We start from the raw sequence: 16114 nt of genomic DNA, 5'->3' as shown, positions 1-16114 counted from the left end.
GTCTGATGGTTCTTGACAAATATATGGGCTCTGCTGTGGTCACCACTCAACTTCTCAAAAATCGCTACCTAGGGGGTCAACTCCTGGCATCTCTCTCTAATATTAAAAATCATTTCTGGGGCTTCCCTGGTGGCGCAGTGGTTAAGAATTCGCCTGCCAATGCAGGGAACACAGGTTTGAGCCCTGGTGTTCAAGAAGATCCCACATGTCGTGGAGCAACTAAGCCCGTGTGCCACAACTACCTAGCCTGCGCTCTACAGCCTGCAAGCCACAACTACTGAAGCCGCGAGCCACAACTACTGAAGCCCACGAACCACAACTACTGGAGCCCGCGAGCCACAACTACTGAAGCCCGTGTGCCTAGAGCCTGTGCTCCACAACAAGAGAAGCCACTGCAATGAGAAGCCCGCGCACTGCAACGAAGAGTAGCCCCGGCTCGCTGCAACTAGAGGAAGCCTGCACTCAGCAACGAAGACCCAACACAGCCAAAAATAATAAATAAATTAAACAAATAAATTAAAAACAAAATCATTCCTGGCTTATTTACTTGGTGGCCTCGAACTCTAGCTTTATCACTATTTTGGGACAACAATAAATAAGGACAGTAAAAGAACACTCCCTGGGGAACTCTACAACTCATGGAAGGATTTTGGTGACGAGCTTTGCATTAGGATTAGCTGGGGCAATGGTTCAAATCTGGACCCTTTTGAAGAGAGGCAGACATTAATTGTGGAACTTCAGAGCCAAGCCAGGTAACCAGCTTACTGGGCCGGCATTTTCCTTATTTGAGCGCTCCTTGAACGTACGATTGCTCATCAGAGGTTGGCATGGCTGGACACGTAAAGGCCACTTGCAATAAAAATGATGAAGACAAAAGGCATGCACGTGGAGAGGTGGGTTAGAGGGGCTCCCTGCCGAAAGGCTTTTAGGGGACCCTTGGAGACAGAATTTTTATCTGGGACTCAACCTACCTGGATACTGGATAAATAATCAGTTCTTGGGGCCAGTGCCATGGTCCAGGTATATTTTCTAACCCAGTCAGAACTTACAGTGTCCTGGGGAGCCCAACACAGGTCCTACCTTGGATGCGGCCACAAGCTGGGCGGTGCTAGCAGCAATTTCATGCGAGCAGACCATCAGCTCCTCAAATTTCCCTCGGCCTTGTACCACTAGATCAGCTGCATCCCTGATAGTCAGGTGAGAACCAGATGGGTTATGAAACTGACAGCTGCAACCTCTAATGACCTCACCTTTAGACCACGCCCATCACCCTGGCAGACAGGGAGCTCAGCCAGCCTGCCCCACCCACCGTGTTGCTCCAGGAGACCCAGACTCCTTTTTTTTTTGAAATTGATTTTTTTTATACAGCAGGTTCTTATTAGTTATCTATTTTATACATATTAGTGTATACATGTCAATCCCAATCACCCAATTCATCCCACCACCACCACCCCCCGCTTTCCCCCCTCGGTGTCCATACATTTGTTCTCTACATCTGTGTCTCTATTTCTGCCTTGCAAACTGGTTCATCTGTACCATTTTTCTAGATTCCACATATATGCGTTAATATACAATATTTGTTTTTCTCTTTCTGACTTACTTCACTCTGTATGACAGTCTCTAGGACCATCCATGTCTCTACAAATGACCCAGTTTCATTCCTTTTTATGGCTGAGTAATATTCCATTGTATATATGTACCACATCTTCTTTATATTCAGACCCAGACTCCCTTTGAAACTTTCAGTCCTATTAACTTCCCTATCAACAGTTCATTTCTAGGGGGCAGATTCTTCCCCTTAGTTGTTCTCTGGGGTGGATCATTGGAAAGCAGGGTGAAGTGAGGAGCCTTGGGATGGATGGATACTTACACCATGACAGTGGCTCCCCAGCCCACAGCTTTAGAGGCCGAGATAAGTCCTTCCGTCCATCGAGAATTCTTGGCATAAAACTCTTTAGGGGATGCCGTACCCTAGGGAAGTGAAAAATACTATTAGCTATCTTTTATCGTGTGCCTACTGTGTGCCAGGTGCTTTTATATATATTATCCCATGCAGTCTTCACAGTAACCCCGAGGGGTGAGCATTATCATTCCCATTTTTTTTTTTAACATCTTTATTGGGGTATAATTGCTTTACAATGGTGTGTTAGTTTCTGCTTTATAACAAAGTGAATTAGTCATACATAAACATATGTTCCCATATGTCTTCCCTCTTGCATCTCCCTCCCTCCCACCCTCCCTATCCCACCCCTCCAGGCTGTCACAAAGCACCAAGCCAATATCCCTGTGCCATGCGGCTGCTTCCCACTAGCTATCTACCTTACTACGTTTGTTAGTGTGTATATGTCCATGACTCTCTCTCGCCCTGTCACAGCTCACCCTTCCCCCTCCCCATAACCTCAAGTCCGTTCTATAGGAGGTCTGCGTCTTTATTCCTGCCTTACCCCTAGGTTCTTCATGACATTTTTTTTTCTTAAATTCCATATATATGTGTTAGCATACGGTATTTGTCTTTTTCTTTCTGACTTACTTCACTCTGTATGACAGATTCTAGGTCTATCCACCTCATTACAAATAGCTCAATTTCGTTTCTTTTTATGGCTGAGTAATTATCATTCCCATTTTTAAAGATGAGAAAACTAAGATTCAGAGAGGCAAAAATACTTTCCCTAAGGATATGCAGGAAATAAATGGAAATAAATCCTAGGCTTTTCTGACTCCAAAGCCTATAGCATTTCTATCACATCCCAATATCTCTATATTGTATATATAAGAATATATATATTATTTATATGTATATACAAATAACTTGTGAACTGAGGGGAGTCTAGCCGCTCTCTGTGATTTGCCAAAAGAGGACAGTGAGTACACAGTGAGTGATTAAAAAAATAATTGCTGAGGGGTGGGGGAGGGAATTGGAGGAAGGGAGACAAAAGGTGTAACTTCCAGTTATAACATAAGTAAGTACTAGGGCTGTAATGTACAACATGAAAAATATAATGAACACTGCTGTGTGTTATACATGAAAGATACTGAGACTAAATCCTAAGAGTTCTCATCACAAGGAAAAAACTTGTTTTCTTTCTTTCATTTTGTATCTATAAGAGATGACGGTTGTTCACTAAACTTACTGGGATAATCGCTTCATATGCGTTAAGTCAAAGCATTACGTTGTACACCTTAAACTGATACAGCGCTGTGTGTCAATTATATCTCAATAAAACTGAAAGAAAAATATAATAATTCCTACTTGGAATTTTAAAATGCTTTTATGCTTCGGAAGTACCTGACAGTCTGAGAATCTACAGATACTCCTTGCTCAGTCCCTCCTTCTATTTTGGGGGCAGAAAACATCACCTCTCGGACTGATAAAAAGCACCACCAAAGCAGATATAGCTCTGTTCTTTTTTTTTTTAATTTAATTTTACTTATTTTTTTATACAGCAGGTTATTAGTCATCAGTTTTATCAACATCAGTGTATACATGTCGATCCCAATCGCTCAATTCATCACACCACCATCCCCACTCTCCCACAGCTTTCCCGCCTTGGTGTCCATATGTTTGTTCTCTACATCTGTGTCTCAACTTCTGCCCTGCAAACCGGTTCATCTGTACCATTTTTCTAGGTTCCACATATTGCGTTAATATACGATATTTGTTTTTCTCTTTCTGACTTACTTCACCCTGTATGACAGTCTCTAGATCCATCCACGTCTCAACAAATGACCCAATTTCGTTCCTTTTTATGGCTGAGTAATATTCCATTGTATATATATACCACAACTTCTTTATCCATTCATCTGTCGATGGGCATTTAGGTTGCTTCCATGACTTGGCTATTGTAAATAGTGCTGCAAAGAACACTGGGGTGCATGTGTGTTTTTGAATGATGGTTTTCTCTGGGTATATGCCCAGTAGTGGGATCGCTGGATCATATGGTAATTCTACTTTTAGTTTTTTTTTTTTTTTTTTTTTTTTTGCTGTATTTGGGCCTCTCTCTGTTGTGGCCTCTCCCGTTGTGGAGCACAAGCTCTGGACGCGCAGGCTCAGCGGCCATGGCCCACAGGCCCAGCCGCTCCGCGGCATGTGGGATCTTCCCGGACTGGGGCACGAACCCATGTCCCCTGCATCGGCAGGCGGACTCTCAACCACTGCACCACCAGGCAAGCCCCTACTTTTAGTTTTTTAAGGAACGTCCATACTGTTCTCCATAGTGGCTGCATCAATTTACATTCTCACCAACAGTGCAAGAGGTTTCCCTTTTCTCCATACCCTCTCCAGCATTTGATGTTTGTAGACTTTTTGATGATGCCCATTCTGACTGGTGTGAGGTGATACCTCATTGTAGTTTTGATTTGCATTTCGCTCATAATTAGTGATGTTGAGCAGTTTTTCATGTGCTTCTTGGCCACCTGTATGTCTTCTTTGGAGAAATGTCTATTTAGGTCTTCTGACCATTTTTGGATTTGGTTGTTTCTTTAATAATGAGCTGCATGAGCTGTTTACATATTTTAGAGATTAATCCTTTGTCCGTTGATTCGTTTGCAAATATTTTCTCCCATTCTGAGGGTTGTCTTTTCATCTTGTTTATGGTTTCCTTTGCTGTGCGAAAGCTTTGAAGTTTCATTAGGTCCCATTTGTTTATTTTTGCTTTTATTTCCATTACTCTAGGAGGTGGATCAAAAAAAGATCTTGCTGTGATTTATGTCAAAGAGTGTTCTTCCTATGTTTTCCTCTAAGAGTTTTATAGGGTCTGGTCTTACATTTAGGTCTCTAATCCATTTTGAGTTTATTTTTGTGTATGGTGTTAGGGAGTGTTCTAATTTCATTCTTTTACATGTAGCTGTCCAGTTTTCCCAGCAACACTTATTGAAGAGAATGTCTTTTCTCCATTGTATATCTTTGCCTCCTTTGTCATAGATTAATTGACCACAGGTGTGTGGGTTTCTCTCTGGGCTTTCTATCTTGTTCCATTGATCTATGTTTCTGTTTTTGTGCCAGTACCATATTGTTTTGGTTACTGTAGCTTTGTAGTATAGTCTTAAGTTGGGGAATCTGATTCCTCCAGCTCCGTTTTTTTCCCTCAAGACTGCTTTGGCTATTCAGGGTCTTTTGTGTCTCCATACAAATTTTGATTTTTTGTTCTAGTTCCCTAAAAAATGCCATTGATAATTTGACAGGGATTGCATTGAATCTGTAGATTGCTTTGGGTAGTATAGTCATTTTCACAATATTGATCCTTCCAATCCAAGAACATGGTATATCTCTCCATCTGTTGGTATCATCCTGAATTTCTTTCATCAGTGTCTTATAGTTTTCTGCATACAGGACTTTTGTGTTTATTCATACAAAATAAACCTAGATAGGTTTATTCCTAGGTATTTTATCCTTTTTGTTGCAATGGTAAATGGGAGTGTTTCCTTATTTACTCTTTCAGATTTTTCATCATTAGTGTATAGGAATGCAAGAGCTTTCTGTGCATTAATTTTGTATCCTGCAACTTTCCCAAATTCATTGATTAGCTCTAGTAGTTTTCTGGTGACATCTTTAGGATTCTCTATGTATAGTATCACGTCATCTGCAAACTGTGACAGTTTTACTTCTCCTTTTCCAATTTGTATTACTTTTATTTCTTTTTCTTCTCTGATTGCCGTGGCTAGGACTTCCAAAACTATGTTGAATAATAGTGGTGAGAGTGGACATCCTTGTCTTGTTCCTGATCTTAGAGGAAATGCTTTCAGTTCTTCACCATTGAGAATGATGTTTGCTGTGGGTTTGTCATATGTGGCCTTTATTATGTTGAGGTAGGTTCCCTCTATGCCCACTTTCTGGAGAGTTTTTATCATAAATGGGTGTTGAATTTTGTCAAAAACTTTTTCTGCATCTATTGAGATGATCATATGATTTTTATTCTTCAGTTTGTTAATATGGTGTATCACATTGATTGATTTACATATATTGAAGAATCCTTGCATCCCTGGGATAAATCCCACTTGATCATGGTGTATGATCCTTTTAATGTGTTGTTGGATTCTGTTTGCTAGTATTTTGTTGAGGATATTTGCATCTATATTCATCAGTGCTATTGGTCTGTAATTTTCTTTTTTTGTAGTATCTTTGTTTGGTTTTGGTATCAGGGTGATGGTGGCCTCACAGAATGAGTTTGGGAGTGTTCCTTCCTCTGCAATTTTTTGGAAGAGTTTGAGCAGGATGGGTGTTAGCTCTTCTCTAAATGTTTGATAGAATTCACCTGTGAAGCCATCTGGTCCTGGACTTTTGTTTGTTGGAAGATTTTTAATCACAGTTTCAATTTCATTACCTGTGATTGGTCTGTTCATATTTTCTATTTCTTCCTGGTTCACTCTTGGAAGGTTATACCTTTCTAAGAATTTGTCCATTTCTTCTAGGTTGTCCATTTTATTGGCATAGAGTTGCTTGTAGTAGTCTCTTAGGATGCTTTGTATTTCTGCGGTGTCTGTTGTAACTTCTCCATTTTCATTTCTAATTTTATTGATTTGAGTCCTCTCCCTTTTTCTTGATGAGTCTGGCTAATGGTTTATCAATTTTGTTTATCTTCTCAAAGAACCAGCTTTTAGTTTTACTGATCTTTGCTACTGTTTTCTTTGTTTCTCTTTCATTTATTCCTGCTGTGATCTTTATGATTTCTTTCCTTCTGCTAACTTTGGGTTTTGTTTGTTCTTATTTCTCTAGTTTCTTTAGGTGTAAGGTTAGATTATTTGAGATTTTTCTTGTTTCTTGAGATAGGCTTGTATAGCTATAAACTTCCCTCTTAGAACTGGTTTTGCTGCATCCCATAGGTTTTGGATCATCCTGTTTTCATTGTCATTTGTCTCTAGGTATTTTTTGATTTCCTCTTTGATTTCTTCAGTGATCTCTTGGTTATGTAGTAATGTATTGTTTAGCTTCCATGTGCTTGTGTTTTTTACGTTTTTTTTCCTTGTAATTCATTTCTAATCTCATAGCATAATGGTCAGAAAAGATGCTTGATATGATTTCAATTTTCTTAAATTTACTGAGGCTTGATTTGTGACTCAAGATGTGATCTATCCTGGAGAATGTTCCGTGCACACTTGAGAAGAAATTGTAATCTGCTGTTTTTGGATGGAATGTCCTATAAATATCAATTAAATCTATCTGGTCTATTGTGTCATTTAAAGCTTCTGTTTCCTTATTTATTTTCTGTTTGGAAGATCTGTCCATTGGTGTAAGTGAGGTGTTAAAGTCCCCCACTATTATTGTGTTACTGTCGATTTCCTTTTTTATAGCTGTTAGCAGTTGCCTTATGTATTGAGGTGCTCCTGTGTTGGGTGCATATATATTTATAATTGTTATCTCTTCTTCTTGGATTGATCCCTTGATCATTATGTAATGTCCTTCCTTGTCTCTTGTAACATTCTTTATTTTAAAGTCTATTTTATCTGATATGAGTATAGCTACTCCCGCTTTCTTTTGATTTCCATTTGCATGGAATATCTTTTTCCCTCCCCTCACTTGCAGTCTGTATGTGTCCCTAGGTCTGAAGTGGGTCTCTTGTACAGAGCATATATATGGGTCTTGTTTTTGTATCCATTCATGAAGCCTGTGTCTTTTGGTTGGAGCATTTAATCCATTCACGTTTAAGGTAATTATTGATATGTATGTTCCTATGACCATTTTCTTAATTGTTTTGGGTTTGTGTTTGTAGGTCCTTTTCTTCTCTTGTGTTTCCCACTTAGAGAAGTTCCTTTAGCATTTGTTGTAGAGCTGTTCCTTCATCTGGTACATAGCCCTCTGCCTTTTCTGCCTTTTCATCTTGTCTATGTTTCTGTGAATGTGGTTTTTGTTCCACAGGCTGCAGGATTGTAGTTCTTCTTGCTTCTGCTGTCCGCCCTCTGGTGGATGAGGCTATCTAAGAGGCTTGTGCAGGTTCCCTGATGGGAGGGACTGGTGGTGGGTAAAGCTGGGTGTTGCTCTGGTGGGCAGAGCTCAGTAGAACTTTAATCTGCTTGACTGCTGATAGGTGAGGCTGGGTTCCCTCCCTGTTGGTTGTTTGGCCTGAGGTGACCCAACACTGGTGCCTGCCTGGGCTCTTTGGTGGGGCTAATGACAGAGTCTGGGAGGGCTCACGCCAAGGAGTACTTCCCAGAACTTCTGCTGCCAGTGTCCTTGTCCCCATGGTGAGCCACAGCCACCCCCCGCCTCTGCAGGAGACCCTCCAACACTACCAAGTAGGTCTGGTTCCGTCTCGCCTGGGGTCACTGCTCCTTCCCCTGGGTCCTGACGTGCACACTACTTTGTGTGTGGCCTCCAAGAGTGGAGTCTCTGTTTTGCCCAGTCCTGTCAAAGTCCTGCAGTCAAATCCCACTAGGCTTCAAAGTCTGATTCTCTAGGAATTCCTCCTCCCGTTGCCAGACCCTCAGGTTGGGAAGCCTGACGTGGGGCTCAGAACCTTCACTCCAGTGGGTGGACTTCTGTAGTTTAAGTGTTCTCCAGTCTGTGAGTCAGGCACCCAGCAGTTATGGGATTTGAGTTTACTGTGATTGCGCTCCTCCTACCATCTCACTGTGGCTTCTCCTTTGTCTTTGGATGTGGGGTATCTTTTTGGTGAGTTCCAGTGTCTTCCTGTCAATGATTGTCCAGCAGCTAGTTGTGATTCTGGTGTTCTCACAAGAGGGAGTGAGAGCACGTCCTTCTACTCCACCATACATTTATGATGAGCCAGATACATTTTACTCATCAAAATATTAAACAATTCTGGAACCTGAGAAATTCATCTCCGGGTGCCGGCAGATTTTACTTTTGATGAGACCCTGCTTCCTTGAAGGCTGGCAGTCATTTCACTGTAACATCACGTGGTAAACGGTATAGCTTCGTTCTTTATAGGATTGTTTTTAGGCTCATAGCCCCCTCTCTGGACCTTTGTCTCCTGAGCTGCAGCCACACACAGGCACATGAGAAAGGAAAAAAGAGGCTGATGACGCCAGCAAAGGAGCAAGAAAACTGAAGTGATGATGTCAACAAGGGACGGAGGCAGAGTCTGTCTGAATCACTGCGAGTTAACTGCTGTTGGAAAGAGACGTGGCAGGGACTTCCCCAGCAGTCCGGTGGTTAAGACCCTGCGCTTCCACTGCAGGGGGTGCGGGTTTGATCCCTGGTAGGGGAACTAAGATCCCGCATGCACAGAAAGAGACATGGGCAGAGCCCACAGTGGAGAGTCAGCACCAGGTTGGCATTTCTGATTTGCCTGGTTTTAAAAGTCCTCACTCCCTCCTCCGAGAGTCCAGACTTGCAATGCACACTGGGCTTCCATGGCAGGTTCCAGTGACATCCACTGGGGTGAATGAGCCTGCCGCTGGAGGCTCTGGCCGACTGCCCTCCGGGGACCTGGCCATGCCCCAGCTTCTTTCCATAGCATTTGTTGACGTCCATGGGAGTGGCAGCTGTGCCCTCAGGTGGACACATATGGCTGGACGGCAGCACACCTAGACCTCACTGAATGTGTATCGAGTAGACTCCACCTCTCACTGAGCTGGGAATCAGTAACCGATGTTTGCTCTGTCTAGGGCCCTCACCCATGCTTACCCGGCCACTCTCCACTATCTCTCTCTGGAGCTCCTTTGAGGCCACGATCAGGACCTTAATAGCCTGCATTAGGCTGGTACAGGAGCCAAGGATCCTGCAACAAGCAAAAACAACAACAAAAAAGTCAGGGACACAAAACAGAGACCAAAAACAATGCGGAAGACTTGTTTTCTTTTTCTCTCCTGAACACACGCAAACTTGGGATGGGAAAAAAGGCAGGGAATATTCTGGAGGTGAAGCTCTGAAGGAAAGGGGGGTGAGAGAGGAGACTTGATTGTGGATCTTCTTCATAAGGAATAGGTAAGTAGTGACTCTTGGGGTTTCTTTCCCCTATAATGCAATATTGATATCATGGTCATCATTAATACTGATATTGACAATTCCATAGACTCAGCCCTTCCCTGTGGTGGCTAAGGTTCTATTCTAATCAGTATGATCCAGTACAGGAAAGACAGATCCTGATCACCTAGGTGTCACCACGCCGCTCAGACTGACCTTTCATTCACCTCCAATTTAACTCCTGTGTCTCCAGCTCGGGATTTGCTGAGCATCTCCTATTAAAAAAGAAGCAGAGTTTCTCAGTACATCACAGGTACTGAGAACCCACTGGTGTCCTGCTACACCTGGGGTCCAACATCCTGCAGTAGCTGAGAAACCTAGAAGTGCCCACCCATGTCCTCGTGAGAGTCAGGAAAAGAACCCAGACCTCCGGTCTATTCAGTGGGAGGCAGCTGGAGCTATAGTCTGTGTCTTGACATTTTGGCACCTGGGCTGATGTGCACAGAACTCTGAGAGCTACGGCACCATGCCAACAGGGGCAGCTGCTACCAGGTCCTCGAGGCAGGCAGCACACCAAGGCAGATGGCCTGAGTCTTCCATCAAAGGAGTAACATGTGACCTTTCCAATGGTGCCCGCTCAGCTTTTCCCTGAGACAACAGTTACCGTTGGTTTACTGAGTGCCTGGCACCGAGATCCATGTGCATTACCTCACTGAGCTCTTTACAACACCCCTGTGAGGAAGGTACTGTTATCATCACCATCATATAGAAAAGGAATCCGAATCTTAGCGGGGTTAACGTAACTCAGCGGTCAGTCTGGAGCTTGAATGTAGGATGGCCTGACACCAAAGTATGTGATCCTTGAGGAAACTGCTCATCTTCCCTTGGAGAACTTTCTATTTTCTGTAACTCAGAGATCCCAGGGGATTTGGGTTTTGGTTTGTTTTATAGGGGGCTCTGCAGAGAACCGCTAAGATATATCCAGCGGGCAATGTTGCCAAAAGGTAGTTGCACAGCATCACCTTAGGTGATCCTGCAGAGACTTTCATACCTCTATTCTGGCCGTAGCGGTTTCAATGGCAGCAGAAGTGGCAGCCATCTCTTTGTCCACCAGGTCCCCCAGTTCCTCCTGTTTGATGTCCAGGCCTCTGGGCAGGAGCTCCTGTGAACAGCATCATGAAGGCGGAAATGACCCTTTGACCTCCTCTCTACCCTCCCGTGGTGGACAGGTAACCCCCACATGACGGCAGAAGGTAGGAGGGTCCCACCACGTAACACACTTCTGCACGCTGTGGTGGGACTTGTCTGGAACTCTCTACCACATGAGCTCTGCAACTCCACACTCCTCCCACCTCTATTCTCACTCAGAACCCACCTCTTTCCAGAAGGCCATCCCTGTTGAACCCCACACAAGGCCATTCAGTTGCAGCTGCTCAGACCCTGACCCCACCATTGTGCAGCAGTGACTGTATTTGCTGCTTGGGAGGTACTTTAAAAACACCTTCAGGGCTTCCCTGAAGCCCTGCACTGGTGGTGCAGTGGTTAAGAATCCACCTGCCAATGCAGGGGACACGGGTTCGAGCCCTGGTCCGGGAAGATCCCACGTGCCGCGGAGCAACTAAGCCCGTGCACCACAACTACTGAGCCTGCACTCTAGAGCCCGCGAGCCAAAACTACTGAGCCCACGTGCTACAACTACTGAAGCCCATGCACCTAGAGCCCATGCTCCGCAACAAGAGAAGCCACCGCGATGAGAAGCCTGAGCACTGCAACGAAGAGTAGCCCCCCGCTCGCCGCAACTAGAGAAAGCCTGCGTGCAGCAACGAAGACCCAATGCAGCCAAAAATAAAATAAATAAAATAAATAAATTAAAAAAAAATTCAGATGAGGGAATTCCCTGGCGGTCCAGTGGTTAGGACTCTGTGCTTTCATTGCCATGGGTTGGATCTCTGGTCAGCGAACTAAGACCCTGCAAGCCACTTGGCGGAGTCTGAATGAGAGATGATGAGGATATGATCTCTGGCCCTGGTCTCTTCCTTCTCTGAATTTATCATTCCCACTATTTTAGGTGGTAATATTCCTACTATTCTAGGAATTAAAAGCTGCCTTGCAGTGTACTCCTTAAATAGATCTGTATCACACTGTATAGAAATGGTTGATTTCCAGGACTCCCCGATGGTCCAGTGGTTAAGAATCCACCTTTCAATGCAGGGGACCCAGGTTCAATCCCTGGTCAGGGAACTAAGATCCCACACACCACGGGGCAACTAAGCCCACGTGCCACAACTACTGAGCCTGCGCACTACAACTAGAGAGCCAGTGTGCCACAAACTACAGAGCCCACATGCTCTGGAGCCTGTGTGCCACAACTAGAGAGAAGCCCGCGTGCTGCAACGAAGAGCCCATGTGCCGCAATGAAAGATCCTGCAAGCCTCAACGTAGATCCCGCAACTAAGACCCTGCAACTAAGACGCAACGCAGCCAAAAATAAAATAAAAATTTAAAAAGGTTGATTTCTTTATTTTTCTTCCCCAGGGAGACCATACCTTCCCCAGGGGACCTATTTGTCCCTGTAGAACTACACCTGGCACAATTCCCTGTACATAGGTCATACTCACTACATCTTTATTGAGTGAATAAATATATTATTTTCATTTTAGGTGTTACCTGCCCAGCCAGATAAAAACCCTTGAAAACAGGAAAACTGTGCTCATCCTTCTTTGACACTGCTTAGCACAGTGATGATCACACAGAAGATTTGTAATTAATATCCAGTGAATTAAATACAACTGGAAAGTCATTCAGAAGGTCAAGTTTTACAGTTCTAACTCTACCTTCCCGAATCAAGTTTAAAGTACAGAAAGAACTGGCTTAGAACATCACTGATCCCTGAAGAAATCCCCAGCACTCATACCAAAAAACGACATTCCCCAGGGATATCACTGATGATACCTCGCCGATGGCTGTGATCCTGGTGAGGCAGCTCCTCATGGCTGTGCTGTCGGCACTCTCGACGATTCCTTCTTCCTCCAGGAAAGACAGATAGGTGAGGGTCTCCCTGCCATACTGCTTACAGGCCTCGGTCAGAGCTGCAGAGGCAAGGCGACAGAGACTTTTAAAGGCCCCCTGCTCCCCGTGCTGTGGTGGTGGCCCCTCACCCTGGTACTTACAGTCGGCAGGCTCTGGCGGGGCTCTAAGGCAGGTGGTGCTGCCATGAACAATGGTGTCACTGGTCAAGTGGGCCAGGAGGGTTACTGAGTGCAGAAGCCCACTGATATCTGCCAGGAGTTTAAAGGAAACTTTCTCAGTCCTGCTGGAGGGGGAGGGCGGTCACTTTCATACCTCCTTCCTCCCCGCTTTGCAAGTTAGACACACACACTCCTTTCTGGGTGCCTAGGAAATGGTCACCATTGCCACGTTCCAGCGTCTCGGATCCCTGCCCAGCTGTCACTAGTGACAGACCCTCTCCTTCACCTCTCTTACCTTCTGGGCAGGCCAGATACTGGCTCCAGCATTTTTCCAGTTGCTCGATGCAGCTGGAAACGGACCTGACCTTGGAGAGTAGGTGATCTGTGAGAGGGAAGACAGGGCAAAGTCAGAGTCAGAGCTGTCTCAGCTCACTTCATCCTTGTTAGTTAAGCTGCCTGACAGACGACCTTCCCAGTGGGGGGCTCCAGCCCTGCAGGAGCTTCCCTAAGAAGGGGGAGGGAGGAGAGATCGATGGCTATGCTGGTACGTGATTCTCTTACTGTAGCTTCAAAGGCTGTACTTCTGAGGCTACCTGGTCCTTTAGCCAAGAACCACGGCAATGGCATCACGGTCTAGCTTCTGCCCCTCATTTCCCATCACTGCCACTGAATCAAATCCAGGCCTTCCTGTTAAGTGTTTCAAGGCCCTTGCACTCCCATTACTCTTGGGCTCAGACCCCTGGCTCCCCGTTCTGCCCACAACACCGTCATTCCCACTGCTGTGCCTCTGTGCACTGGTCCACGGAGACTGAATCGCACGCACAGGAGTTAAAAGTAGGGGCTCTTGCGTCTCGTGGCATACGTGTTGTAGCTCCTGGCTCTATCACTACTGGCTGTGTTCTCAGGCCACATGCGCCTGCTTCCTCATCTGACAAAGGAGGAATAATAGTACCACCTCCTGGCATCACAGTGAGGGTTGCTGGGCCAAGGCACATAAAGCGCTTAGAATCGTGCCTGGCATATTGCAAGCACTCGGTAAATGTCAGCCGTTTTTATGATTATTATTCCCCACTCTTCTTCCTCTCCATGGCTTTATGTCTCTCCTCTTCCTCCAAAACCCAGCTCATACCATCTCTTGTGGAATCTGCCCACAGCTGCCCCATGTCCTGGTGTTCTCGCAGTAAATGAGGTACCCAGTGTGCTACTTCATTTGCAACTGTTGGATTTCCCTACAGACGGGTTCCCCACTGAACAAGATATCACAGTCCTTCTTGAAACACTTCACCAAATCGAGACCTTTCTAGCTGATAATAAAAATCACCCATCAGGGCTGCCCTGGTGGCGCAGTGGTTGAGAGTCCGCCTGCCGATGCAGGGGACACGGGTTCGTGCCCCGGTCCGGGAAGATCCCACATGCCACGGAGTGGCTGGGCCTGTGAGCCATGGCCGCTGAGTCTGCGCTCCGCAACGGGAGAGGCCACAGCAGTGAGAGGCCTGCGTACCGCAAAAAAAATAAATAAATAAAATCACCCATCAGCTGTTTCTTCCCGTCTGCCTCGTTCTGAATGGGACCTCTCAAGACCATCAAGTCCCCTCTGCTCGAAAATGAGCTGTAATGAGATCTGTTCACGGCTACGTCCACGACTTCACAAATGCCCCGGGCCTGGATGCTCGCCCATCTACTGTGCACCAGGGCCCTCCTCTCATCACGGGGCTCCTGACTTCACCATATGCCCTGAGGACTCTGGGGCACGCAGAGTGGGCCCTTGCTCACGCCCGTGACCCTGTAGGGATTTTATCGTTTCTGCCTCTCCACGCTTAAGGATGATGACTCCCTGTCTAGATTTGAAGCTCATGGCAGCCACCTCTGGATTCAGACCACACTGTTCTCCTTAGAGACACAGAGGCCTGTCTGTTCCTCCTCCTCCCGGCATTCAGAATTGTTACCAGGCCTTGGCTCCCAGGATGCATTTCATCAGCGTGATCCACGACCAAAGCAGTAGTTATCACACCCGGGGCGGGGGAGGGGTGAGAGCTGGGGGGGGTGGGGAGGTTTAGAAGATACTACTGCGCAGGCCCTGTGCTGCAGAGCTGCCGACTGAATAGAAATTAGGCGTGGTGGGGGGGGGGGGGCCCTGGGCATCCCCAGGTGATCCTGACATGCAGCTGGGCTGGGAACCCCTGAGATCAGGGTCTCACGGGATTCAAGGCCAACGCCGAAGAGCACTGGGCTGTAAGGATCCGGCACCTGCAAGCCGGGCAAGGGGAAGGGCACCTGCAGATCCGGCACAGCTGAAGAGAGCGGGCTCCTCAAACCGCCTCAGGGCCTCCTGCACCACCTGCTCGGCAGCCCTCCTCGACTCCGCCAGAAGCATTTTTCGCTGGTCCTTCGCGAGCCAGCCTACAGATTCCTAGGGATGGTCCAGGGAAGTGAGAGTCGGCCATAGGCCCCCGAATGAGCCTCGATGCAGCACCCACCTGTGACACAGCTAGGACTCCTGGAACCTTAGCTCGAGCTGCTGCTAATGAGGCCGAAGCCAGTTAGCTTGACACAGAGAAAAAGCCTTTTTAACTCTGTCCACAGGTGTGTGCCCCCGAGCACAGGAGGCTGTGGGGATGGACCACGGCAGCCCGGCCTCCACCCTTGGGGTGAGAGTGCCAGGTGCATCCCTTCTCATCTGCTCTGTGTGCAGCACAGGGCACACTGGCATTAGGAGCTACGCCCGCAGAATATTCGCCTTCGCGATCCGGCCGAAGGCCCCAAACCCCTTTCACAGCCCCCCTGCCTCCACGCATACACTGCCGAGGCCCATGACTATGAAATTGGACTTGGTCAGCCCCAGTGGGCGTCCGTTACTTGCCTCTGTGCTGGACAGTTTGATCTGGGTGTATTCCAACTGTTGCCGAAGAGCGGACAGTTCCTCCTCTCGACAAGCCATGGCTTCCACCAGGCCGCCCCGCTCCTTCTCCAGCTCGGCGATCTGGGCGGTCCATTTCGCTTCTGACTGCAGGGCAACCGAGTGGGAAGAGGGAGTTGCTGGGAGAATTAAACTGTCCCCTTTCCA

The 16114-nt window shown here is 46.4% G+C and overlaps 1 protein-coding gene across 2 annotated transcripts in view; it reads right to left on the bottom strand.

Annotated features, from left to right (window-relative positions):
* HIP1 (huntingtin interacting protein 1) overlaps positions 1-16114 on the bottom strand; it is a 153743-nt gene that overhangs the window by 7869 nt on the left and 129760 nt on the right. For both annotated transcript variants that reach the window (XM_030872024.2, XM_030872025.2), the window contains exons 18-27: positions 15911-16054; positions 15325-15460; positions 13346-13432; positions 13033-13140; positions 12815-12951; positions 10914-11024; positions 10079-10137; positions 9584-9677; positions 1871-1971; positions 1081-1186 (exon numbers count right to left, since the gene is read on the bottom strand). In XM_030872024.2, the coding sequence (XP_030727884.2) occupies positions 1081-1186; positions 1871-1971; positions 9584-9677; positions 10079-10137; positions 10914-11024; positions 12815-12951; positions 13033-13140; positions 13346-13432; positions 15325-15460; positions 15911-16054 (1083 nt within the window). The remainder of the gene's footprint in view (positions 1-1080; positions 1187-1870; positions 1972-9583; positions 9678-10078; positions 10138-10913; positions 11025-12814; positions 12952-13032; positions 13141-13345; positions 13433-15324; positions 15461-15910; positions 16055-16114) is intronic.

The sequence above is a fragment of the Globicephala melas genome, chromosome 15, assembly GCF_963455315.2.
Source record: "Globicephala melas chromosome 15, mGloMel1.2, whole genome shotgun sequence".
Taxonomy (NCBI): domain Eukaryota; kingdom Metazoa; phylum Chordata; class Mammalia; order Artiodactyla; family Delphinidae; genus Globicephala; species Globicephala melas.
Note: the sequence above shows the minus strand (reverse complement) of the source record. Positions and strands in the feature narration are given on the sequence as shown.